General features: G+C 41.2%; 1 protein-coding gene across 3 annotated transcripts in view; it reads left to right on the forward strand.

The window, feature by feature from the left end:
- B4GALT6 (beta-1,4-galactosyltransferase 6) overlaps positions 1 to 19078 on the forward strand; it is a 115094-nt gene extending 96016 nt beyond the window's left edge. For all 3 annotated transcript variants that reach the window (XM_075584776.1, XM_075584780.1, XM_075584783.1), the window contains exons 7-9: positions 3727 to 3849; positions 12211 to 12312; positions 13681 to 19078. In XM_075584776.1, coding sequence (XP_075440891.1) covers positions 3727 to 3849; positions 12211 to 12312; positions 13681 to 13828 — 373 coding nt within the window. In that variant the 3' untranslated portion in view covers positions 13829 to 19078. The remainder of the gene's footprint in view (positions 1 to 3726; positions 3850 to 12210; positions 12313 to 13680) is intronic.
- Positions 19079 to 25865: the final 6787 nt, after the last annotated feature.

Below are 25865 nucleotides of genomic sequence, written 5' to 3' on the forward strand. Positions count from 1 at the left end.
GCAGCCCGCGCCCCCCAGTTTGCGCACCGCTGCTTTAGATTATAGGGAACGGGCCAGAAGAAGGGGTTTATCCACGAAACGTTGCCCCCCTCTACTTACCTTCAGATTTATCCTCCTTAGCTTGTCTGTTTACCCCCCCCCCCCTCTCTTGCCCCTCTCCCTCACCTTTCCCTTCCCCCTACCCACATCCTCCATTATATAACCTTGTTATATTATTTTTCAGGGGAAGGGAGAGGGAAAGGGGGGTACAGAAAATAAAGAGGGGAGGGTATATGGGGAACATTCACAGCGGTCTCCACGCAGGGAGCCGACAGTCACTTATATAAACGCACACTTCCTTTATCACAGGTATACATACAGTTTAGGCAATTTAGTTAGTGTAGATAAGTCATCTCAAGGCACGTAATCTAAGTCAAGTTTGGATTTTGCCATATATATATGTCGCCCACGGGTCCCAAGATATCAGAAAGCTGTTGAATCTGTCGTGAATTAAACTAGTTAACCTTTCCATAGTCATGACATGGTTTATTTTGTGTATTACTGTTGTGATAGGTGGGGAGTCATTCTGTTTCCAGTGTTTTGCTATCATTGCATTCTGTATATTTTTATATTATATGCTTTCACATAAAATATTCATTGCAGATTATCTGTGGGGTTTTTTTTTTTTTGACTGCTGAGAACCATATTGTTTATTATTAATGTTTGGAAGGGTGAGGGCTCTCCCCTTTTCCCTTAGCACCATTTGCTTAGCTTTGTCCTTCCTTGTTTACCTTGAGTGCTGTCTGCTCCCTATATTGTCATGATTGTTTTTTTTTTGTTTTTTTTTTCACTAATATTTTACTTGGCCTCTTTTTAAAGAGATTTATTTAAAAAAAACTTGCTAACATTTGCTTAACAGTATTTTATTGTCTATGTTCTGGTAGTTTGTCCACCTAGTGTTTTATTAAATCACTGACTTGTTCAGATCTGATACTTTATTGACTGGAGTTGATTGGTGAAGCTGAGTTAATGACCTTTTTTATGTGTATTTATTTTAATGTTCTGCCTAACATTGAGCATATGTAAAAGAGAAAAAGAACACAGCGCACGACTCTCATAGCGTAAAAAAGTAATTATATTGTGACAATAATGAAGTGTAAATGATTGTTGTACGTGCAAAGACTAATCATATAAGCAGGGCATGTTTAGAGTACATGTTCCCACTCTGGAAGATGGGGACTTGCTTTGTGGGGCTCCTTCAGCATACACTGCTCCTGATCCAGTATATTAAATAGCAGCAGGGTTAGCCAAACAACGCTAGCAAGTATTGTCCGTAACACAGTACCCAATAAAGGTTATATTGAAGAGACGAATGGAAACAAATCTCTCCTGCTCCGTCCGATCCGCTTCAGCTCAAAACTAGTCAGGGAACAGCAAAGCTTCCGATTCTCCACACTCACTGACCAGGACTCTGACGTCACCTCAACACGCCGTAGGTTCACAACGGGCCCCCCAATGATCAGTGAAGTAATGAAAGTCCCCTAGGTAGCGCAAGCAGGATCAAAGACGCTGGTAGTATTGCAGGAGCGTGTCCAATGTAGTTTGTACAATGTAATTTTTAACATCACAATTTTACACATATATTGCGCAGTTTATTGTTTATCACGTTGAGCATTTGTTTTCCCTTATTTGAAGTGAGTAGTGCCACACTTTACAATTACTGAGCGGATACTTCTAAATTCTTCCTTACAGTTTTTTGTGTGTGTGGATCCTGGTCACCCAGGTACCTAAAATCATCTATTCTCTCCCTTCTCCTTCCCCCCCCCCCCCCCTCCCATTCCCTCTGCTGTGCGTAGTGATAAGTTATCGGTCAGTCACTACTGCTCTCCCCAGCGACATCATAGCCGGATCTGGCAGCAGTGATTAAAAGGTCAAGTCACCGCAGCTCAGTGAGGGTCGGAGAGTAGGAGGCTGTGCAGGGTCTGTGGGTGGAGCTAGTCGCAGGGGGCAGGACTAGTGGGAGCCTGCCCACCCTCTGCCTACGCTATCAATGCACACTGTGACAGCAATGGTGTGTGTGTCTGGCTAATGAATGCGCTCTAAATTAGCCCTGACATGTGTGAAAGCATTACAATGGTTTTTGTATTTGTGTTCTTTTTTGACTGTTATTCGTTAAAAGAAGCGCTGCAAAATCTTTTACTGGTCATTATATATTCTGTGCAATGCTCAAGGACTCTACAACTGGTGTCTTGCAGTTTAGTTTTTACACCCACAGATACCCAGTAAGCTCATATAAACCCCAAAAATGACCACAATATATATATATATATATATATATATATATATATATATATATATATATATATATATATATATATATATATATATATATATATATATATATATATATATATATATATATATAGTGGTCGACAAATCACCAAAAAATCTACTCGCCACACAAAAAAATCTACTCGCCACCTAGTACCAAACGTGTGCTGCTTAGGCCAATAGGAGCTCGCCACGATGTTAAATCCACTCGCCCGGGGCGAGCAAATGTATAGGTTTGTCGAACACTGTATATATATATATATATATATATATATGTGTGTGTGTGTGTGTATATATATATATATATATATATATATATATATATATATATATATATATATATATATATAAAGAGAAAAAGAACACAGCGCACGACTCTCATAGCGTAAAAAAGTAATTATATTGTGACAATAATAAAGTGTAAATGATTGTTGTACGTGCAAAGACTAATCATATAAGCAGGGCATGTTTAGAGTACATGTTCCCACTCTGGAAGATGGGGACTTGCTTCATGGGGCTCCTTCAGCATACACTGCTCCTGATCCAGTATATTAAATAGCAGCAGGGTTGAGCGTGACACTGTATACTATAAAATAAAAATAAAAAACCCGGAGCCCAGAGCTACTTCTAATATGACAAAAATTCACAGTGAACTGTCTCTCTGGTCTCTCTGGTCTCTCTGTCTTTCTGTGTGTCATTTTGTTTAACCCTTTGGTTATATATGTATTTTTGTCATATTGGAAGTAGCTCTGGGCTCCCTTTGTGTTCATGTAAGACACGATTGCAGGAACAGTTTTGAGGGTGTGTGACACAATGATATATTCACTAAATTACAATGGCCATTAAATAGCTACAAGCGATGCTGCTAGTTTGTGACTATACCCCATAGAGGTAACGTATGCAAAACATGGGATACATTTTTATGCTTTCACTTAACTGTCATGAATAAGTGGGACGTATTTTTGCGATGTTTAACCAGAAGTTTATCCGATTTCATCTGGGCTTTTGTGACATTACAATGTTTATTATTATTGTCTGTCTTCATGTAAACATGCACAATCTATATAGAGTATTTCAAGTATAACTAAAGCATGGCACTTTCAGTCCTCACACACACATCCACCATTCTCTATTGTTTAAAATCAGTCGGAAACATTAAACTGAATGGTGCTAAAATGCATTTATTGAAGATTACTTGCCGTACAGTTTCTGCTTATTTTTTTGAATTTTTTTTGTCCCCTCATGATCCTGCCATACAATTTTATATGCTATGGTTTGTTCGATCGTTTAGTTATGTCGTAATCAGAATTACATTAACTTGAATATGTGGCAATAGTGTATATTTTGCTATATTAATGAAACATAGAACATTGTACCCTGTAATATGTTGGATTTATGGTTCGATATCTCTTCCAGTCTTCCATACAATGAATTTTTTGGTGGTGTGAGTGGCTTGACTGTGGAGCAGTATAGAAAGATCAATGGATTTCCCAATGCCTTCTGGGGATGGGGAGGTGAAGATGATGATTTGTGGCAGAGGTGAGTTTTAAGAAACCAGTTTTATCTTGTAGTGGAGAGGTTTTTCAGTGTGAGTTAAATTATACATTTTCTAGCAAATTATGGCTGCGTCTGATAAATAGGGAAAAGTTACTTTTTCAGTTTTTCTTCAGTTATTTGATGATTTTCTGCTTCTTTTTTTTTTGGTCATATCACATTTGTGTGCCACTCTATAAATGTCTTTACTTATTTAGTTAGCTTTTATTATCTTTCTATATCTATGTATATATTTCTCAAACCGTCCTATGTGTCGTTGCCTGTCTGTCTGTATGTGTCTCTCTGTGTCTACGGGCAATCGCATTGGACCTTTGGCACGTCACTCCGCCTCAGGCCAATCCGCCTCAGACCAATCACATTGCTCCCTTGGCCCACCCGCCCCCGCACACCTCTCATTGGCACCGACACCACTGCCTCAGGCCAATGACATAGCTCCCTTGGCCCCACGCCCGCCCCCGCACACCTCTCATTGGCCTGCGGCCAACACACCGACCCCACTGCCACACTCTCCCAGCCCTCACTGCTCTGGGAACGCTTCACAGCGACAACGCACGCATCTCCTCCACTAGCACGCAAAACACTGCCCCCCCTCCGGAGGCCGCAACACACCCTCCCCTAGCCCGCAACACCCCCCCAACACACACACAGCCTCCCGTAGCCCGCATCACAACCACTCCCGTGGACCACAACCACTCCCGTGTACCACTCCCGTCGAGCGCAACCCCTCCCGTATCCCGATCGACACCCACAAAACACTCACGTAGCCCACACCCCCGACCCACAAACCCTCCCCTGGCCACAACCACAAAAAAACACCAAACTGCATGGACGATCCCACAACCCCTACCTCCAGAGGGCACCCATCAATCATGCATGTGGAGCGCAACCCCTACCGCGCGAGGGCCTGCATCCACCACTGTACGGAGAAAGCCCTCCTCTAACCCGCCCCCACCACAAAAAACACTCACGTGCCACCCCCCCCCCCAAAACCGCACTGAGCCCGCAAACACAACACCTCCTGCTGGACGCCACAACCCCCCTCCAGGGACCACACACCTCAACTTCACCCTGCTGCCGCATCAGTCTTTCACTGTACGCTGCAAGCTCTCCTGGATCATGCATGACCCACCCCTAACACTCCCGTAGGCCGCCCGGCTCCCCCCCGTGACCGGGAGCACCGGGTGGCGCAAGGAGGTACCACCACCAACACCCCACCCCCCGCCGCGGTCGGGAGCACCGGGGGGGGGGGGCGCCAGCAGGTACCACCACCACCCCGTGGCCGGGAAGCCGGGAGCGTGAGCAGGTATCACCCCCCCTTCACCTCCCCTCACCCCCCCTTCACCTCCCCTCACCCCACCTTCACCTCCCCTCACACCCCCTTCACCTCCCCTCACCCCCCCTTCACTTACCCTTCACCTCCCCTCACCCCCCCTTCACCTCCCCTCACACACACACACACACACACACACACACACACACACACTGTCTGACACACACACACTGACTGCCGCGCGCACGTACGTACGCACACACTGACTGAGGCACACACGCACGCACACACTGACTGAGGCACACACACGCGCAAGGAGGTACCACCACCAACACCCCGCCCCCCCCCCGCGGTCGGGAGCACCGGGGGGGTGGGGGGCGCCAGCAGGTACCACCACCACCCCGCGGCCGGGCCGGGAAGCCGGGAGCGTGAGCAGGTATCACCTCCCCTCACCCCCCCTTCACCTCCCTTCACCCCCCTTCACCTCCCCTCACCCCACCTTCACCTCCCCTCACACCTTCACCTCACCCCACCTTCACCTCCCCTCACACCCCCATCACCTCCCCTCACCCCCCCCCTTCACCTCCCCTCACCCCCCCTTCACCTCCCCTCACTCCCCCTTCACCTCCCCTCACACACACACACACACACACACTGACTGACACACACACACACACACACACACACACACACACACACACACACACACACACACACACACACACACTGCCTGACGCACGCACACACACTGTGTGTGTGCGTCAGTCAGTCTGTGTGTGTGTTTGTGCGTCAGACTGACGCAAGCGCTCACACACACACAGTGACTGACGCACACACACACTGCATCAAGCTGTAAAGGGGGGGGAACGGAGCTGTAAAGGAGGGAGGGGGACTGGATTTATGTGAACGGGGGACAAACATAGAGGGGGGAGACAGGGGAAGAGAGAGAAGGGGGAGGAGAGAGAGAGAGGAGCGGAAACATTACATCCCGGGCAACGCCGGGTCTCTCAGCTAGTACATTATATATTTGTATGTGTCTTTATATAGCTCCATTAATGTACATAGTGCTTCACAGTAGTAATACACGTGACAATCATATCAATAACAAATAATACAAACAGATCATGGGAATAAGTGCGTCAGACTTAAAAATTAACATTTAGGAAGAGGATTCCCTGCTCTGAAGAGCTTACAATCTAATTGGTAGGTGGAAAGAACGTACAGATAGTAGGAGGGCATTCTTGTACTGTGAGTGCATCTGCAAGGGGCCAAGCTTTATGTATCAAGTGTAGAGTATTCGCCGCGGAGCTACTCGTATGCTTTGTAAAGCAGGTGTGTTTTAAGGTGTGTCTTAAAGGTGGATAGAGAGGGAGCTAGTCGGGTGTTGAGGAGAAGGCATTCCAGAGATGTCCGGCAGTCGGTGAGAAAGTTTTAAGGCGGGAAAAGGCTTTAGATACAAAGGGGGTAGAGCGAAGACATCCTTGAATGGAACGCAAGAGTTGGGATGGTGCATAGCGAGAAATTAGGGCTGAGATGTAAGGAGGGGCAGAAGAGTGTAACGCTTTAAAAGTGAGGCGGAGAATCGAGTGTGAGATGCGGGATTTGATAGGAAGCCAGGAGAGGGATTTCAGCAGGGGAGGCGCGGAGACAGATTTAGGAAAGAGGAGCGTGATTCTGGCAGGAGCATTTAGGATAGATTGTAGGGGGTGGTGACAGGAAAAGGTGTGAGGCAGGAAGGCCGGACAGCAGGAGGTTACAGTAGTCGAGGCGGGAGAGAATGAGGGCATGGGTCGCAGTTTTAGCAATCGAGCCAGAGAGAAAAGGGCGTATCTTTGTAATATCACGGAGGAAAAAGTGACAGGTTTTAGATACGTTTTGAATATGAGAGGAGTAGAGTGGGACCCCTAGGCAGCGTGCTTGCACTACTGTGTGTATGACAGAACTTCCAACAGTAATGTGGAAGGAGGTGGAGGGGCCAGGTTTGGGACGAAATAGGTGGAGCTCTGTTATTTGCCATTTTAAATCGGTGAAGGGCCATCCAGGATGATATTGCAGAGAGACATTCAGAAACTTTGGTCTGTACAGCAGGTGTAAAGTCAGGGGTTGAAAAATAAATTTGTGTCGTCAACATAGAGGTGATATTTCAACCTAAGAGATGTGATTAGGTCACCTAGAGTGTGTGTACAGAGAAAAGGAGAGGTCCCAGGACAGAGCCCTTGGTACCCCCACAGAGAGATCAATAGAGGAAGAGGAGGTGTTGGCAGAAGAGCTACTGAAAGTATGATGTAAGAGGAAATCCTGGATAGAGTTTTGTTACGAATACCAAGAGTGTGGAGAGGGTGTTCCAGGGAATCAAATGCTACAAAGTGGTTGAGTAATATGAGTAGTGTAATGACCTGTCTTTGGCAACATGGGGTCATTAGTTATTTTAGTGAGGGCTGTTTCAGTGGAGTGAGCAGTGCGGAAGCCAGATTGTAGAGGGTCTAGCAGAGAATAGTTGGTGAGAAAAGGGAGCTGGCGAGAGAATACAAGGCATTCAAGGAGTTTAGAGGCAAAGACAGGAGGGAAACAGGCCTATAGTTGGAAAGACAGGTAGGGTCAAGCTTGCAGTTTTTGAGTAATAGTACAACTGTTGCATGTTTGAAGGAGGAGGGAAAGGTACTCGAGTAGAGGGAGGACTTAGAAATCTGTGTGATCTTAGGGATTATAGTAGGCGCAAGAGGTTTTAGGAGATGGGAGGGAATGGGGGTCAAGAGGGCAAGTGGGAGAGGGAGAAGAGGAGATCAGCAGTGACTACACCTCCGCTGAGACAGCGAAAAAAGAGTCAAGGAAGGCAGGAGGAGAGTTAGGAAGCGTTATAGGATGGAAGGAGGCATCAGAGGGGATGTTCTGACGTATGGATTCCACCTTTTCCTTGAAATAGTCGTGAAGTCCTGAGGTGAGATGGAGTAAGAAGAGGGAGCTGAGGCTGGTTTGAGTAGTCAAAGACAGAGAAGAGTCAGCGTGAGTTAGACTTGTGCGTGTTGATTAGTGAAGAAAAGTAGGTTTACTTAGCCTGAGAGAGGGCAGAATTGAAACAGGATAGCATACATTTTTAGTGAAGGCCAGAGGAACGAGTGCAGGAATGCAACATGCTAGTGTGATAATTTAGCCAGGGTCCGGGATTAGAAGGGCGAGGATGGCAGAGAGAAAGGGAGGCATGTAGATCGAGAGGACAGGGCAGAGTTGTAGTTCCTGACCAGGTTGTCGGGGTCTTGAGTAGGGCTGAGAGGAGAGGAAGGAGCGTAAAGTGGAATCAAAAGCTGGTAGGTTAATAGAGCGCAGGTCTCTGCAGAAAAGAGGGATAATTGAGATGGAGAAGCGAAAGAGGAGATGAGATGAGGTGATGGTCAGAGAGAGGAAAGGGGGAAATGGAGAAATTGAAGAGAAGAGGTTTTTAGTAAAAAACAGGTCTAGGTAGTTGCCATCCTTGTGGGGGTGCTGGCTGCAGTCCACTGTTGAAGGCCAAAAGAAGAGGTTAGAGAGAGAAAGCGGGAAGCCCAAGGGAGAGAGGGGTCATCAATGTGCAATTGAAGTCCCCAAGGAGAATAACAGGAGTCTTAATTCCGGCTTTTTTTTTCTCTCCTCAAAGTGAGAGAGAGAGAGAGGCAGAAGGGGGATGAGTATAGGTAGGTGGGCGATAGATGACCGCCACGTGGACAGGGAGAGGAGAGAAGATCTGGACAGTGTGAGCCTCAAAGGAGGGAAAACCAAGAGAGGGAGGAATAGGAAGGGTACGATAATGGCAGAGAGATGAGGAGCCCCACGCCTCCACCCCTGCCATCAGGATGCGCAGTGTGGGAGAAAGAGATGCTACCATAAGAGAGGGCAGCTTCCAGAGCAGAGTTGGACTGAGTGAGCCAAGTCTCCGTTATAGCAAAGAGGAGCAGAGAGTGAGAGAGAGAGAAGTCATGGACAGAGAGGCACTTGATAAAAAGGGAGCGATCATTCCAAAGGGCACAGGAGGGAGGGAAGGAGGGTGACAGCAGATGGGTATGAGGTTAGAGAGGTTGACACCAGGAGTAGAAGTTGCATGTGGGAGGCGAGGACAAGAGCATACAGAAATAAGTATATAGGTATTAGCAGGAGCTCAAATGCTTGGGTCCCATACATTCATCCATATTGAGGTAATCACACAAGGGGAATATATTCAATTGTAGTGTTGTTCTCAATCTTCCATGCCTTGGCTCAATAATTCCCGGGGGGTATTGGGTGAGAGTATAATAACTTCACTTCCTCCTAGGGATGGCCCATAATGAATGAGTACTCGCTGTGTTCCCCTGTGTGTCCTCAGGCGTGCAGCCGCTTCCAGAGTCCAGAGAATATCCAAAGTAGTTTTGTGTGGCGCAAATAAAACATATTTATTAAAGCTGCATTAAAAAAACGGTGGATGGTACACCACTCCTACGCGTTTCGTGCTGTGAGGCACTTTATCAAGTTTTGTTATTTCGGCTGTGTACCAAAATAAATTAAGTTACAGTTAAATAATGAATATGGGCTTAAAGTGCAGTCTATCCGCTTTCATTTGAAGGTGTTCACATCCAAATTGGAGAAAGGGTTTAGGAATGACATCTCTTTAATATGTAGCCCCCTCTTTTTCAAGGGACCAAAAGTAATTGGACAATTGACTCAAAAGCTGTTTCATGGACAGGTGTGGACTATTCCTTTGTTATTTCAACATCAATTAAGCAGGTAAAAGGTCTGGAGTTGATTCCAGGTGTGGCATTCGCATTTGGTAGCTGTTGTTGTGAACCCACGACATGCGGTCAAAGGAGCTCTCAATGCAAGTGAAACAGGGCATCCTTAGGCAGCAAAAAAAAAAAAAAATCCATCAGGGAGATAGCAGGAACATTAGGCGTGGCCAAATCAACAGTTTGGTACATTCTGAGAAAAAAAAGAACGCACTGGTGAGCTCTGCAACACAAAAAGGCCTGGACATCCACGGAAGATAACAGTGGTGGATGGTTGTAGGATTCTTTCCATGGTAAAGAAAAACCCCTTCACAACATCCAGCCAAGTGAGAACACTCCCTCCAGGAGGTTGGCATATCATTATTCAAGTCTACCATAAAGAGAAGGCTTCACGAGAGCAAATACAGAGGGTTCACCACAAGGTGCAAACCATTCATAAGCCTTAAGAATAGAAAGGCCAGATTAAACTTTGCCAAACAACATCTAAAAAAGCCAGCCCTATTCTGGTACTGCATTCTTTGGACAGATGAAACCAAGATCAACCTGTACCAAAATGATGGGAAGAAAAAGTAGGAGATGGCTTGGAACGGCTCATGATCCGAAGCATACCACATCATCTGTAAAACACGGTGGAGGCAGTGTGAGGGCATGGGCATGCATGGCTTACAATGGCACTGGGTCACTAGTGTTTATTTGTGTGACAGAAGCAGCCAGATGAATTCTGAATTGTATAGGAATATATTGTCTGTTCAGATTCAGCCAAATTCAGCAAAGTTGATTGGACGGCGCTTCACTTTAGATGGACAATGACCCAAAACATACTGCGAAAGCAACCCAGGAGTTTTTTTAAAGCAATGAAGTGGAATATTCTGCAATGGCCGAGTCAATCACCTGATGTCAACCCAATTGCGCATGCATTTCACTTGCTGAAGACAAAACTTAAGGCAGAAAGACCACGAACAAATAACAACTGAAGACAGCTGCAGTACAGGCCTGGCAAAGCATCACAAAGGAGGAAACCCAGCGTTTGGTGATGTCCATGCGTTCCAGACTTCAACCAGTCATTGCCTGCAAAGGATTAAAAATGAACAGTTTATTTATGATTGTGTTCATTTGTCCAACTACATTTGAGCCCCTGAAATAAGGGGACTGTGTATGAAAATGGTTGCAATTCTAAATGTTTCATACCATATTTTTGTTCAACCCCTTGAATTAAAGCTAAAGTCTGCACATCTATTGCATCTCGGTTGTTTCATTTCAAATCCATTGTACAGAGACAAAATTATGAAAATTGTGTTGTGTCCAATTATGTCCAGACGTAACTGTATATGAATAGAGTTAGACATAATGAGGCTTTTAGAAAGAAGTGCATAATTTGAGAAGTGAGGTCATAGCAAAAATAAATAGTAAAGGCGGCATCACCGCAATAGTAAACTGCTGAGATGTGCAGTCTGGGATAGATAATATCCTGCTTTCCAGCTTAGTTCAAATCCAGGATTCAGGGCCAGTAGGTGTTGTGTTGTCCTCTTGTTCACTCCTTTAGAACTCCTTTTAAACTCCAGCACTGCATGCTACTTAAACTGGGCTGCTTTAAAATCAAATGTATTCATGCGTGGTGCTAGAGACTGTATACAGGACAATAAATGTAGTATGATGGTGATTATTCCTGTGTGATGCCTGTTGTGTATATCTTGATTAAGGTAGGGTACTGGGTGTGGTATCCTGGTTGGTAAACCAGCATAATAAGCAGCACTCAATAAATCCAGGAACCAAAGTGCTAATTGTCACCCCAATTGAATACCCAAATACCTTTAAGGAACATTATAACCATGTAGCAAGCAAAAACTCACTGGTCTGTTTCAGTGTCCATGTTGACAAAGTGCTCTGTGTAGCACGAAACACGTTGTTAGGGTAATGCCTTGCCATTTTTCCTTTCTTGACCATTAAATATTTTTATGAATAACGCACTTTCCTCCTAACTTTTTTTGGGGGATATTTCCGGTTGTGCTCTGCCATTTCTCTCTTCTATTGCTGCTTTAAAATCAGGCTGCATGACAGCATAAGGCTGCTTTGCTTTTAGTTGTATAGCTTTAACAAGTCACCTGACTGAATTAAGTTCAGCCCTGCCAGCTTAATTAGCACATGTGAGGCACCTTAAAACACATGGTATTTCTTAACAGGCTCTTGTCCTGCCAAAGTGTTATAAGCTGAATTTAATTAAGATTATTAATATTTGAAAAATTACCTTTTAGACCATTGGGCCACAAACAGTATACCTAGGGACATACATGGTATGTACAATTGCTTTGTAATTTTTTTTAAAAACCTGTTTATTTTAAATTATAGGGTCCATTTTGGTGGCTATAATGTATCTAGACCAGAAGGTGACATTGGAAAATACATGTCAATTCCGCATCATCATAGAGGAGAAGTCCAATTCCTAGGCCGGTGAGTAAAATCTGCTTAACAAAGTATAATTAACTGCTATTTGCATCTCTTGATTTTAATACTCATGTTTTATGTGGCCTTTTCTGAAACACTGTTTTGTCAATTCAAAGACCGCCCTTCTTCTTTTTTTTCCCCTTCTGTTAAAATTAAGTCCCAACATTTTTAGCAGCCAGGCTTCAATTGCAATTCTTTTAGCCCAAATGCCCCTGGAGGTGCCACTGCACGCTTCGTTCGTAACCTTGATAATCCCAGATAATCGAATTTAGGCAAATTGAATGACCACTTTGTCCTGGAGTAGTGATGTTGAGTTATCATTAGCCATTGGGTAAAACCACCCTTCAAGGTTATTTAATACACGGAATGCTTTAGCATTTATTTGTGCTTTGCTGCGTTTTAATTTATTTATTTTTTTGTAGCTCCAAGGATACTTTAGTAAGATGGCCGGGGTCACATAGAGGACATGCATGGAATCATATGCTGACAATGTCCTTAACACACTTTTATGCAGCCTTTAGCCCTTTGGGTGCCCCAAAATGTAATAATTGCATCATGGGGTCTGGCACACCAGGGTCCCCATGACGTTGCGGGTATAACGTAGACACTTTATAGGGGACATCCTATGCAGCGCAGACTCGATCTGCACTATATGGAAATTAAAGAACTCTTCCGTTTTTGCGTTAAGGGACTGCACCATGCTGTAGGGACCATGGCACCCAAAGGGTTAAGTATAATGACTGAACACGTAAAGAGCCTATATTTTGTATTTAATGGCGCTTTTAAAGCAGCAAACACATCTAAATCAGGTATTATTTATATTTTATCATCTGAACTGGGGACCTAGGAGCTCGTGTGGTCAAAAAAAAAATCAAACAGTGCTCCTTAGTGAGGAAGTAGCAATAAGTGAATATGATAATTTGTGATAACAGTGATGAAAAGTGATAAATAATAGTGATATTAAGTGAATATAAATAAATATATGCACCTCAACAACTCTTTCTTGGGAACGGTCCGTGATGTTCCCTCTTTGTAGAGTTTTTGTGGACAATAGGGGAGCGCAATAGTTGAGTATATGTTAAAAAAAAAAATACAAATATAATATAGTGTAATAACGTAAAAACCAGTGTGCAATCTTCTGTGCTGTAGAGGTCTTTAAATTCAGAACTCACATTCTTTCAAACAATCAAAGGCATCTCCAAAACAGTGGCAATGATGTATCCAATGGGGTGTTCCCCATTCCATCCCTCGGTGTGGGGATATCCCTCAAGGTGTACGTGGGTCGTGTGTTATAAAACTGGTGAGAAACCAGATATTGTGCACACCAGAATATACAAATACCTCCTTTTTATTCTGTTTTTTTTTACCCTACAGGTATAAACTATTGCGGTACTCCAAAGAACGTCAGTACCTTGACGGGCTAAATAATTTGATATACGCTCCAAACATCCTAATAGAGAAGTTGTATAAAAATATAACTGTAAACCTTGTGCCAGAGCTGGCTCCTGTGAAAGACTACTAGTGGTTGTGCCCTGTCCAAAATCAATATTATGCTTACAGGAGCAGGGACTCTTACAACTCAATGGAAAGTAAAGAACAGCCTCCAACTGAGTTTTGGCGCCTAATACAGAAATGTCTCTAACTGGAATGTGTGACCATGCATTCAATCCTGACAGAAGAAATGCCAGCAGCTGCTATTTCAATGTTTTCACAATGTTTACAGCAGAAGACTGCTCATAATGCAAGCCTCGTCCCACCACATGATACATCTTCAGAGACCAATCCGCTGTACAAATATGAAAGTGACTTGGGGTTGAAATGCCTAGAATGTCTTTTTTTGCACCAATCAACTGTAATTGAAGTTAAAATTATTGCTTTTTGTTTCTATTACAAGAATGTGTGTTTTTGCATTGGATATGTATATATATTTATGTATATACAAGTGTTTGTGTCTGTGTGTAAATATATTGGTTATATTTGTGTGTTTATGGGAATGCAGACACATTTATAAATACACCTGAACATTGTTGTACAATTACTCCCAACGGTTTTTAATGATCAAGTTTTACATGTTTTGCATGCAATTTGTCATATAACTGCATGGAATTCTTTTTTAATATATACATTTGTCTTCATTTGCATGAAAGAAAAAATGTAAATATTAGAATTTTAAACCATGCTTAAGCTTTATGTAAAATGAAGGAAATGTGTGTAACTAATGGCCAGCTATGACTGTAAACTGTTACAAAAGTTTGTGAGCTTAAGGCCTTCTTATTTCTTTGACCCTGTACATTTTAGTCTCAAGTGTGAAAGGGACATGCTATATAGTTATCTAACGTAGCCTTGGTCCCAGTGACACTGCAAAGATGTATGCTACTGTATGTAAAGTTATTCCCAATATTATTTGTAATCCTATACTTTATCCTATGGCATCTTAAGGTACATTTAATATACACGGTGTCAAAAAAAAAATCATGTGCCAAATGTCAGGGAGCTAATGCCAAGAATAACTACTTTCATGTTCTGTTATTATTTTTATGTTGCTAATTTATTTTTCTTATATATTTTTTTTTTTTACTGAAGATTTTTTATTTGTATCACAAACTTAGTCAAACTCAGAATGAGCCAAAATGTTTTCTTCATTGGAAGAATGACAAATAATATTGGTGACGTTTTTCTAAGAGTACAATGTCATGTTGCTTCTAAAAACGCATATTAAGTATTTTATTCTCCATTTTAGGAGGTAAATACAGTTCCTTTTTTATTATTGGATTTAGTTTTGGAAATTAGATAAAAGATATCTGCTACCTTCTGCGTGCGAGATTAAAAATGTGATTGCTTTGTACTAAAGAATGCAAAACATATGGTCTTTTGAGAGGATCAACATATTGTAATTAGGTGACTCTGGGCCCATTAAATCCACTCTTGACACAAGATTTTCTTTTTGCTGGTTTTGTCTGTTTAGTTTCATGAAACAGCATTTGTTGTTGCCTTGGGAACAATGTGCTCAATAATATTTTTGGAATTTGTATTTTGCATGCTTATGAGAGAATTTTAAGACTATTTTTAAATTTGTTTCAATTTTCCTATTTTTCCCCCCACACCCTACAAGAACCTGGCACTTAAGAATCCTCTCTTGGCACCTGTAATTCATGCTGCTGCTGCTTCTTGTCATACTGTATGAACTCACTTCTCTTCCCTGAGGGGTTTCTGCAAGTTGCAGTACTGCATCACTTCCAATCGTGTAGTCCAATGTTTCCTTGAACTTTTTTTGGTTAAGGAACGCTATAATTATATTGTGACATTTCCAGGAACCCCGGCAGCACATCTGACATTGGATGCATTGTAAATTCTTCTGTATTTTGTACCATTTTTTAATTACCTGAAATTGGTAGGGACGCTTGAGGGATGGCCGGGGAACCCAAGGGCTCCTAGGGACTCTTGTTGAAAAACACTGGTGTAGCCTTGACAGATTAACTAAAAGTCCCAGAATCCCATGACATTACCCTGGAATCCACCAATCCGTGCAGAGCTTTGTTAAACATGCCTTTTCCTCCCATACGTAAATGGCTCCAGCAAGGTATGATCTGGTCTGCTTTGTTAGAATTCACATTAAAGTAACTGTAAAGAACACTAAAATACAGCAGCTATTGTAAATCTCAGTGTTGTATTTAGATATACATATACAGTGTATACACACAGAGATAAAGCAGATACCAGTCACATACAGTGTGTGTGTGATATACTGCAGATCAATTTCTCTACGTGTAGATACATATATATAATGTAATATTTACATTTGACAATAGAGTACAAACCATAATGTTGACTGCTTTCTTGATATTTTATGCAGACACATATTTTACCTACAGTAGCATGAAAACATTAACTTGCATACCTTAATTGTTGTGCTGTGTGCATTTAATATTAAATGGTAAAAATAGGTAAGATATACAGGGAAACTCTTTGTGCGCGTGTTCACTTGTCTGTGTCACTGATGCACACAGCGCCTATGGGGAGAATGCTGTTGCAGCCAACCCACCCTCCCTGCCTTTTTTTCCCCCTTCACTTTCTGGCTTCTAAAAATACAGACTGGCCCCTAAAGTTTGTTTTTAATGTTTTTGTCCACCTCTGTAAATGCCATCTGCCACATTGTAAATTGCATGCCAAAGAAACTGTCCTAATACTAGCTGTAAATATAGGCACCAGTTATTATTTTTTATTTGTAAAACGAGAACATATTCTGGAGTGTGGTACAATTACATATATTACATAAACCGAATGACATGCCAAATAAGGGCAAACAAGCCCAAACAATACTAAAGGTAATGTGCCGTGAACCCACTTCCCTAGGCTAGAGAAGAGCAGTTCAAGTCAAATAAGTCAATCTGAAGTTCCTTCCAAATACTGAAACTATTTTAATGAACAAGGGCCATAGACGTTTATGCATAGTCTTCCTGTTGGATAAGAGAGGGCCATAGATCTTGATGTGAAATGTGATAACTTGCAGATTTACACAATTATTCTTTTGATCTTTTATTATTTTGTACTACAGATATGTACTGTAACACACTGAACCTCTTACCGTGAAAGACTGTTACTGTACATCACTTTTTAAAAGATTGTGAAATTGCAGATTTTTACATCAATGAAATGCATCAAAACCAGAAATAAATTGAATAAAAATGAGAACGGTTTGCAGATATAAAGAAACATTTACATGTTAGCCAATAAAGTTATAATTAAATACGCTGTTAAGGGCCAAGGAGGAACAGAAGTTTTTCTTATACTTGTTTTATAACCTGTGATGGTGCCCATTCAGGCTCTGCCCCAGTTAATAGAATATGGGCCTGTATGTAAGCTGTTAGAGCAGTTCAGTGTACAAAGCCAGAAATTAAAGTTTGAAAACCAGTTGTCCTTGAGACTGTTTTTCAGATTTTACTTTTTTTTTTACATTTTATTAAATGATTTTACACATTCTGGGAATGGGCTGTCCAGAGTAGATGGGTTTGTACATAACATAGTTGTGGCCTATTGGATGCAAGTACATGATGTCGGACCACCCTCCTACATTCAGTTCACCTGTTGACTCAAAAACATATGCCTTTGTTTGGCATAGTTATGATTGTAATGCATTCTTCTGTCCAAGTTAAATATAATGCAGTATTTTCTGTGCCTTTTCTTTTGTTTTGCTGAGGTTCAAATGTTTAGTTGGTCTAGTGGCATGGTACTGTGGACATATTTGTGCACTTTCAGGCTCTCAAGATGTATATTAACACTAGTTGGATTTTGGCACAATGCTTGTGATAATACGCAGACCAATGGTGATACAGTATGCGGTCTTAGAAGAGAATCTTGCACTTCTATACAATAGCAATAATGTCGATGAACTAGGACGCATATGTTACTTCATTTGTAAGAGGTTATGAATGAGATGTACACCATTACCCTTTATTTAGATGGTATGTTTTAATTAAACTCAACCTATTATTTTAATCTAATTACATATTAGACACACTTTGAGGGATATTGGATACAAGTTTATTTATATTTTTTGTTTTTTCTTTATAATCATCCTCAGAGTAAGGGGCTTTTGCTTAACTGCACATTTTTGTAAAACTTGAGTTTTTTTATATTTCAGTTATTTGATTACGTCAAAATACACTGCCCAGTTTTCAGTGTATATCACAAGCATGCCACGTCTAAAAGTTATTATATTATGGAACATAATGTTGCATATCAAATAAAGTGTACTTAAAACATTTATGGCGTTCCTACTTGAGATTCATTAAATGCATGGGGGGGAGGAGGTGGTGCCACTGGGCATTGTCATTGCGTATTTTCTACCACAAAAAAATGTTTGTACTTTTATATCATTCATTCATAAAAAATATATTGTTTCGTAAGTGTGCTGCAACTTTGCATCCTTGTGGGAAGATACCTATAACAGTTGTTGTGTTTTTTGGTTTGTTTTTTTACAGTTTCCTTCTCATATAGATGTGAGGATTTGATTAATGATATGGAGACTTGGTTTATGCTTTACCTGTTGAACATGTGGGCTCTAATGTAACTTCTAGAAGGCCTGAAGTATTCAAGTAAACTCCAATGACAATAAGATTGTGTCCCTTCCTTGTTTTATACCATAAAAATGGAATAGCATTCCTGTAACTGATCACTTTTCTGCTTTTTTTTCATCTTGCTCTAATTTACCATTGAATGTATGCAGGGACCATCAGCAAATAACATCTCTGGTACTATTAAGCTCATGCCTTCGTTACATACACAGATATGCTAGTAACGCAAGGCTGGAGAAAAATGTAATCTAATGTAATTTGCAAATTGAATTATTAAAGTTCTTGGTTGTATTATATATCAAACAAAGCAGCTCAGAGCAACATCCAATGTGACAAATACACAGTGAAATACCTATATATCTCTTGATAAAGGGGTAATTTAGTTAACCCTTTGGCCAAAGCATATAAGCCTGCGAGCCACATCAAGGCATGACCAAATTCGCAGGTCCTAACCTTTTTTGGGGGGAGGGTAGGGGGGGTTCTGAGAGCTTGCTGGGTATCTGTGTGTTTGTATTATATATCTCAATGTCTGGCTTCATATCCTCTTTGCTCCCCTGTCCATGGTTACAATAAAAATTTCTCCTAATTGTACAGTTTATATTTTAGTGCTCTCTTTTAATAAGTGCCTGAGGGAGCTGCAAAAATGTTGAACTGAAGGCTTTGTGTGTTATTAAAAATAAAAAATATGTTAATTCTGATGCATGCAACTGATTACTGGGACTACAAACTGTTTCATGTCATTTTATACAGGAGTTTGCTTATTAAACTGGTTATGGACAGTTTGAGTGTCTGGACGGTTGTTGTGATTCTTTTAATTCATCACTTTTCTCCCTTCATCTTGGGAAGCTATTCTTGCAGCTTCCTTGTTTGATGTTGACATTGCAGCTTATTTATATTGTAAGAATCTTTTTTGTTTCCTTTTACCTATGCTCACAGAAGTCTGTATTTAGACTGTTTCTCTATGAGGACTTTGGGTGTCCCTTCTGCGTACAAATAAGATAAGAACGTTTAATGTGAAGATATTAATCTTGGCTTTTGTGTAAAGCTGCCAAATGCCCTTGTATACAGTGGACTATCTTGGTTTGCACAGCTGAGTAGAAAAACAGTGAGATTTTTTAAAAATGAAGCGCAAACCCATATAGCATCACGTGAATAATGTGCTGATAAGTGAAGTAATAACCAATAAATCACAAGTGAAGTAATATTAACCAATAAATCACAAATTACAAAGTTCTCATAGACCAAGTGCTGCCTGATACCTGCGGTTTTCCAACCACAATGAAACCAGGTGCAATAGATGGCTATCCATGGTGCAAACTGGGTGAATAAGTGAAATTATGAATAGTGACAAAACTGTGCAATTAATATTTAAGTCCAAACAAACACTGATCTCCTGCAGCAGTTTCCTCCATGTCAGCCATAGTAATGGATCTCCATGGGTCTTTTGGTACATTGAGGCCACCATACCTGGAGCTCAGCAAACAGACGTCCTGTAATACCGCAGTTCTGAACACTGAGCAATAGACCGGGGAGGCTGTGCGTACGGAGGACGTGCAGCCGAGATGTGATCAGAGGTAAGTTTGAGTGCGCCTCGAGTCGCTCACTGTTTTTAAACAGTGCGGAAAGTGTGAGCGTTTTCTTTCCCCCACTGTCTTGTATGTGACATATAATAAAACGTTATTACACCATTGCATTTCTATATATGTTTTTCTCTGCATGAGTTTTTTCCACATACAAGAATACGTGATCCATTACTATGTTGACATGAAGGAAACTGCTACAGGAGATCAGTGGTATGTTTGGTCTTCATTATTACACTAGCTGATATACCCGGCGTTGCCCGGAGGCAGGGAGGGGGGGCGTCAAAGGCATGGATTCCTCCCCCTGCATTTCCTCACCTGCCAGCATGCCGCGCTCCTCGGGCTGCCACTGGTTGTTGCCCCCCTCGTGGCCTCCGCCGACTCCCGGTGGCACAAAGGAGGTATTGACTCCCTGCCGCCCTCCTCCTGCTCCTCGGGGATGTTGAGCCGTAGAGAGCGTGCTCTGGGAGGTGGGGGGAAGTGGGAGAGCGACACACGTGACACCTACCTCTACTTCCGGCCGCCGCCATCTTCTCACTCGGCGCCGCGAGGGAGGAAGGGGGTCTTTCCGGGCGCCGCCATCTTAGCGCCGTGAGGCAGCTGCAGCCTGCCTGGCCACTGCCTGTTCCCCCGCCGGGGAGGGAGGTGAGTGGAGCGCCGGGAGGAAGGTGAGTGGAGCGCCGGGAGGGAGAGATGAGCGCTGGGGAGAGAGAGAGAGCGGAGCGCCGGTTAGGGAGAGAGCTGAGCGCCGGGGAGGGAGAGAGAGGTGTGTGTGGCCGGAGGGGAAGAGAGTGGCAGTTGGGTGACGTCAGACCCACCAATCTGATTGGCCAGAGGCTGAGGACCAATCAGATTCACCGCAGATAGCACTAACCTTTCGATTTTATATATTAAGATGGCTTTATTGTCACTATTCACAATTTCACTTATTCACCCAGTTTGCGCCATGGATACCCATCTATTGCACCCTGTAGAAAAATACAAATCGTTCAGTTACTAAGCTGCTTAAAAGGCTTGTAAAAATTGGCAAAAACAGTGTTTTACTTGATGTAAAAGAAAAACATTGCAGATTAAGTTTGTACAATGGTCTCTGGCTTCAACATACTAGTGACTTGTGTAAATTATTTTGTTTGAACCAGAAATGTGTTGACTTTCTTAATGAGTAAAATTCAATAAGTTGGAATATAGAGCTGTTGGGTCAGCTCTTGGAGAAATGGTATTTGTATGCTAATATATTGCTAGCGTTCAGTGAATTTCACTGTACCATTTTGTTACCTCTTGCCTTCACTATTCAAAGTGTATATACACCAGTAATGGGTTATGGATTTCATGCAACCAAGACTGTAAATTATTTTTAAGACCACTGTTTCCCTACTACAACTTGGATACCCTAGTTCTCCGCTTTTTATCGTAGCTGGGCTGTACAAATTACTTTGTTATAATAGTATATTACATTTTGTTTATACTGAAACCTGCAAAGTAGACTTGTGTGGCTTTTCTAAAGTAGGTTTAAAGTCCATATTCCTTTTGTGCTTTCCTTGCATATAACTTGGCAAAGTTCAAGTACTAATGGTTTCATGTATTTTCTAAAAAATTATAATAGTATTTCACCAAGTGCAATGGTCTGTAGCTAACTTCAACATTTTAAGTCTCTTTGTAGGCACTCATTCTTTACAATTGTGGTATTATTTTTATCTCCGCTATGTAAGATACATACCCTACTGCTTCGTTTTAGGTGATGACCTATTGGTAACAAGTGGGTTACTTCCATTCAAAGAAATTTTAATAGGTTTACAATTTCTTCCAAATGTGTACAAACTTCTACTCGCAACAAAAACGTCATTTTATATAGCTTTTTTTTCTCCAAATGGGACTTAAAGCACTTCAGTTACAAAAAGGGAAAATAAAACATATTAAGCTTATAAACAAGACCAAACAAAAGAAAAGATGTGATACAGGATGGGGTGATACTGCAGCTATTAAATGCCGGTCAAGAAGTGGTTCATTAATTAAATGTTTGGGTAAACAGGAAGGTCTTGTGTCTGTTTTTATAGATTTCCAGAGAGGGGGCCTTGAACTCTATGAGACTGAGTGTTCCAAAGAGTGGGAGTAGTGTGGCTAAAAGCTCGGGTCCCATAAGGAACTTACGGAAGTTCTGGGAACTGTTAGGAGTGTCATCTGCAGATCGAAGTGCGCGAATGGATGTGTAGGGAACTAGAAGCTCTTTCAGGTAGCTGGAACCCTGGTCATGTTGTGATTTTGAATGTCAACAAGCCAATCTTGAAATAAACACCATTTTATAGGCAGCCAGTGTAGAGACTGAAAAGCAGGTGTCCTGGCAAGAACGAGTATTTTTAGTTAACCTGGCCATTCCATTCTGCATCTGCTGAAGGCGGTGCAGCTCTTTTTCTGGAAGCGAAAATGGAGAAAAAGCAGAGCACTACTTCTATGCAGAGAAACATGATTGTTCCCATAGATATAAAATATACCAATTTATTGGATCATGAAGACATACAAGGGCAAGCAGCCCACGCCGAGGCCCTTTTGTCAAAGTTAAAATTGTGTACTTACTGGAGTGTTTAAATACCTCCTCAAAGCGCCATCGCCACCAATCCCCTCTCCATTGCGAGATATCAAAATGACGCGGAACCGGTGACGTCAGCGCGTATGAGAGTCAGAACCCTGAATCTGAAAACTTTATTAACATAGAAAATCACAACATTAACACTCCGGTCATACAAATGTGATAACTATTAACTAGAGCGAAACATCGACGCATTGAAATAAACCTCCAAGATTATGTTAAATGGATAACAATCAACATTTAGTACGTATATCTCCCCATTGTGAAGGATTAAGGAAATCCAACAGAAAATGGGGATTGGGTATGTAACATACACGAACACTTAAGTGAGAAAAAGATGAGCAACATAAATTGTGTAATAACAAATTGTCACAAATGAATAAGCAAATTATTATATCAATCATATATCATAAGTTGTTCGTTCAGTGTGTGTTTGTATATCTGGTAAAATACCAAGAAAAGGGCAGATAAAAATTATAGCCACCACTTCTCTTTCTAATGTAAATTCCAAATATGACAAATGCCAAAAGTTAGTATTTAATATATTGAAACTGTTAAAAAAAAATCTTTGAATACAACAAAATATGTATAAAATGTATTAATGCTAGCAATTTGCATTACTGAATATAATAACCATACACACTATCGTTGAGTGGTAGCAATCAATAGCAATATTGATTGTTGGCAAATATGATGGTTAAATAAACTAATATGAAAAGAAAAAACTCCATGACTGTATTGAAAACCCAGATATTGAAAAATTCTAATCTCTAAGATAGACATACAGTTATGTGAAAAAGTACGCCCTCTTTGAATTCCATGGTTTTACATATCAGGACATAACAATCATCTGTTCCTTAGCTGGTCTTAAAATTAGGTAAATACAACCTAAGATGAACACAACAACATATTACGTGTCATGATTTATTTAACAAAAATAAAGCCAAAATGGAGAAGCCATGTGTGAAAAACTAAGTATACCTTATGATTCAATAGCTTGTAGAACAACCTTTAGCAGCAATAACTTGACGTAATCGTTTTCTGTATGACTATCAGTCTCTCACATCGTTGTGAAGGAATTTTGGCCCACTCTTCTTTACAACGTTGCTTCAGTTCATTGAGGTTTGTGGGCATTTGTTTAGGCACAGCTCTCTTAAGGTCCAGCCACAGCATTTCAATTGGGTTGAAATCTGGACTTTGGCTGGGCCATTGCAACACCTTGATTCTTTTCTTTTTCAGCCATTCTGTTGTAGATTTGCTGGTGTGCTTGGGATCATTGTCCTGTTGCATGAACCAATTTCGGCCAAACTTTAGCTGTAGGATAGATGGCCTCACATTTGACTCTAGAATACTTTGGTATACAGAGGAATTCCCAGGTCCTGTGGCTGTAAAACAAGCCTAAATCAACACCCCTCCACCACCGTGCTTGACAGTTGGTATGAGGTGTTTGTGCCAGGACATTGTTCCAGAAGTCTTATGGTTTGTTCAGATGCAACTTTGCAAACCTAAGCCGTGCTGCCATGTTCTTTTTAGAGAGAAGAGGCTTTCTCCTGGCAAGCCTTCCAAACAAACCATACTTGTTCAGTCTTTTTCTAATTGTACTGTCATGAACTTTCACATTTAACATGCTAACTGAGGCCTGTAGAGTCTGAGATGTAACTCTTGTTTTTTGGGGGTTTTTTTTTGCAATTTGTCTGAGCATTGCATGGTGTGACCTTGGGGTGAATTTGCTGGGATGTCCACTCCTGGGAAGATTGGCAACTGTCTTGAATGTTTTCCACTTTTGAATAATCTTTCTCACTGTAGAATGATGGACTTCAAATTGTTTGGAAATAGCCTTATATAACTTCCCAGATTGATGGGCAGCAACAATTGTTCTCTAAGATCATTGCTGATGTCTTTCCTTCTTGGCATTGTGTAACACACACCTGAATGCTCCAGACCAGCAAACTGCTAAAACTTCGGCTTTTATAGAGGTGGTCACACTTGCTGATGATCAATTAATCAAGGGCATTTGATTAGCAGCACCTGTCTGCTACTTAGCATCTTAATTCCTATGGAAGCAGTAAGGGTGTACTTAGTTTTTCACACATAGCTTCTCCATTTTGGCTTTATTTTTGTTAAATCATGATGAGGTTTTATTTACCTAATTTTCAGACCTGCTAAGGAACAGATTGTTATTATGTCCTGATATGTAAAACCATAGAATTCAGTGTGTACTTTCTTTTTCACACAACTGTATGTGTTTGTGGGTGTGTAATATTCATGCATGTGTTGCGGCTCTCAGAATATTTTGGAGAAAGACTTTTTTTTAATAAAATGAGAGGTTGCAGACCCCTGCCATGAGTGGTTATCATTATGCAGGAGGACTATTTTCTCAGAACTCTAGTGCTTTTTTTTTTTTTTGTTTTTGTTTAAATTGTTATCAATCAGTGAATGACATCTAGTGGCAGTTGCATGCATTACAATATTCAAGGATACATTTAAATAGACGTAGCCGTTTGTCCAGTTTCGATAGTGCAAAATAAATGAGTACTTCAATATTAGGTGATACATTTTTTTTTCCATTTGGACTCTATTGCTTGATATGAGGAAGAGTAGAATGTTCGAAAGCTCGTCCTAAAATGCCTTTTCTATTTTGACTAACAATTGATATCGCCCAATACTGAAGTATTAATTTATTTAGCAATATTCAAGGATGTCTTCCCTATTATTATTATTTTATTATTATTATTACTACTTGTTGTCTCAAAGTATCTTTGCACAGTAGCTTTTGAGAAACCACTAATTTTTATTTACATACTGTCCAGATATAAAATGATTGGGCAGTGTTACATTTAGGTCTTCCGATTTAGAGAAATTTATTTTAAATTTGGAGAATAGACAAACTGTTAGATTCTTGAAGCAAATAATGGACACTATTGGGTTTGTGATGAACAGAATGTCATCTGCATACAAAGCAATTTTGTGAGAAGACTTGCAGAGATTTGAGATGTTCATATTATTGCGGATTCCATTTGCCTTCGATTCCATCATGAGTGCAAAAATCAAAGGAGAAAGCGGACATCCCGGTCTCGTTCCATTAGTAAAATGAAAAGAATGTGCTTAAGTTCCATTCGCCCTTACTTTGGCTGACGGTTGTGTATAAATGCGGAATCCCACCTTAGGAAATGTGGTCCCATCCCCATGTGAAATGAGGAACACTTTCTTCATAAACATCCAGCCAATTCGGTCAAAAGCTTTTTCAGCATCTATTGACGAGATCATAGCTCGCGTATGTTCAAATTTATATCTGTGTATTAGATTAATTACTCGCCTTGT

The sequence above is a fragment of the Ascaphus truei genome, chromosome 2, assembly GCF_040206685.1.
Source record: "Ascaphus truei isolate aAscTru1 chromosome 2, aAscTru1.hap1, whole genome shotgun sequence".
Classification (NCBI taxonomy): domain Eukaryota; kingdom Metazoa; phylum Chordata; class Amphibia; order Anura; family Ascaphidae; genus Ascaphus; species Ascaphus truei.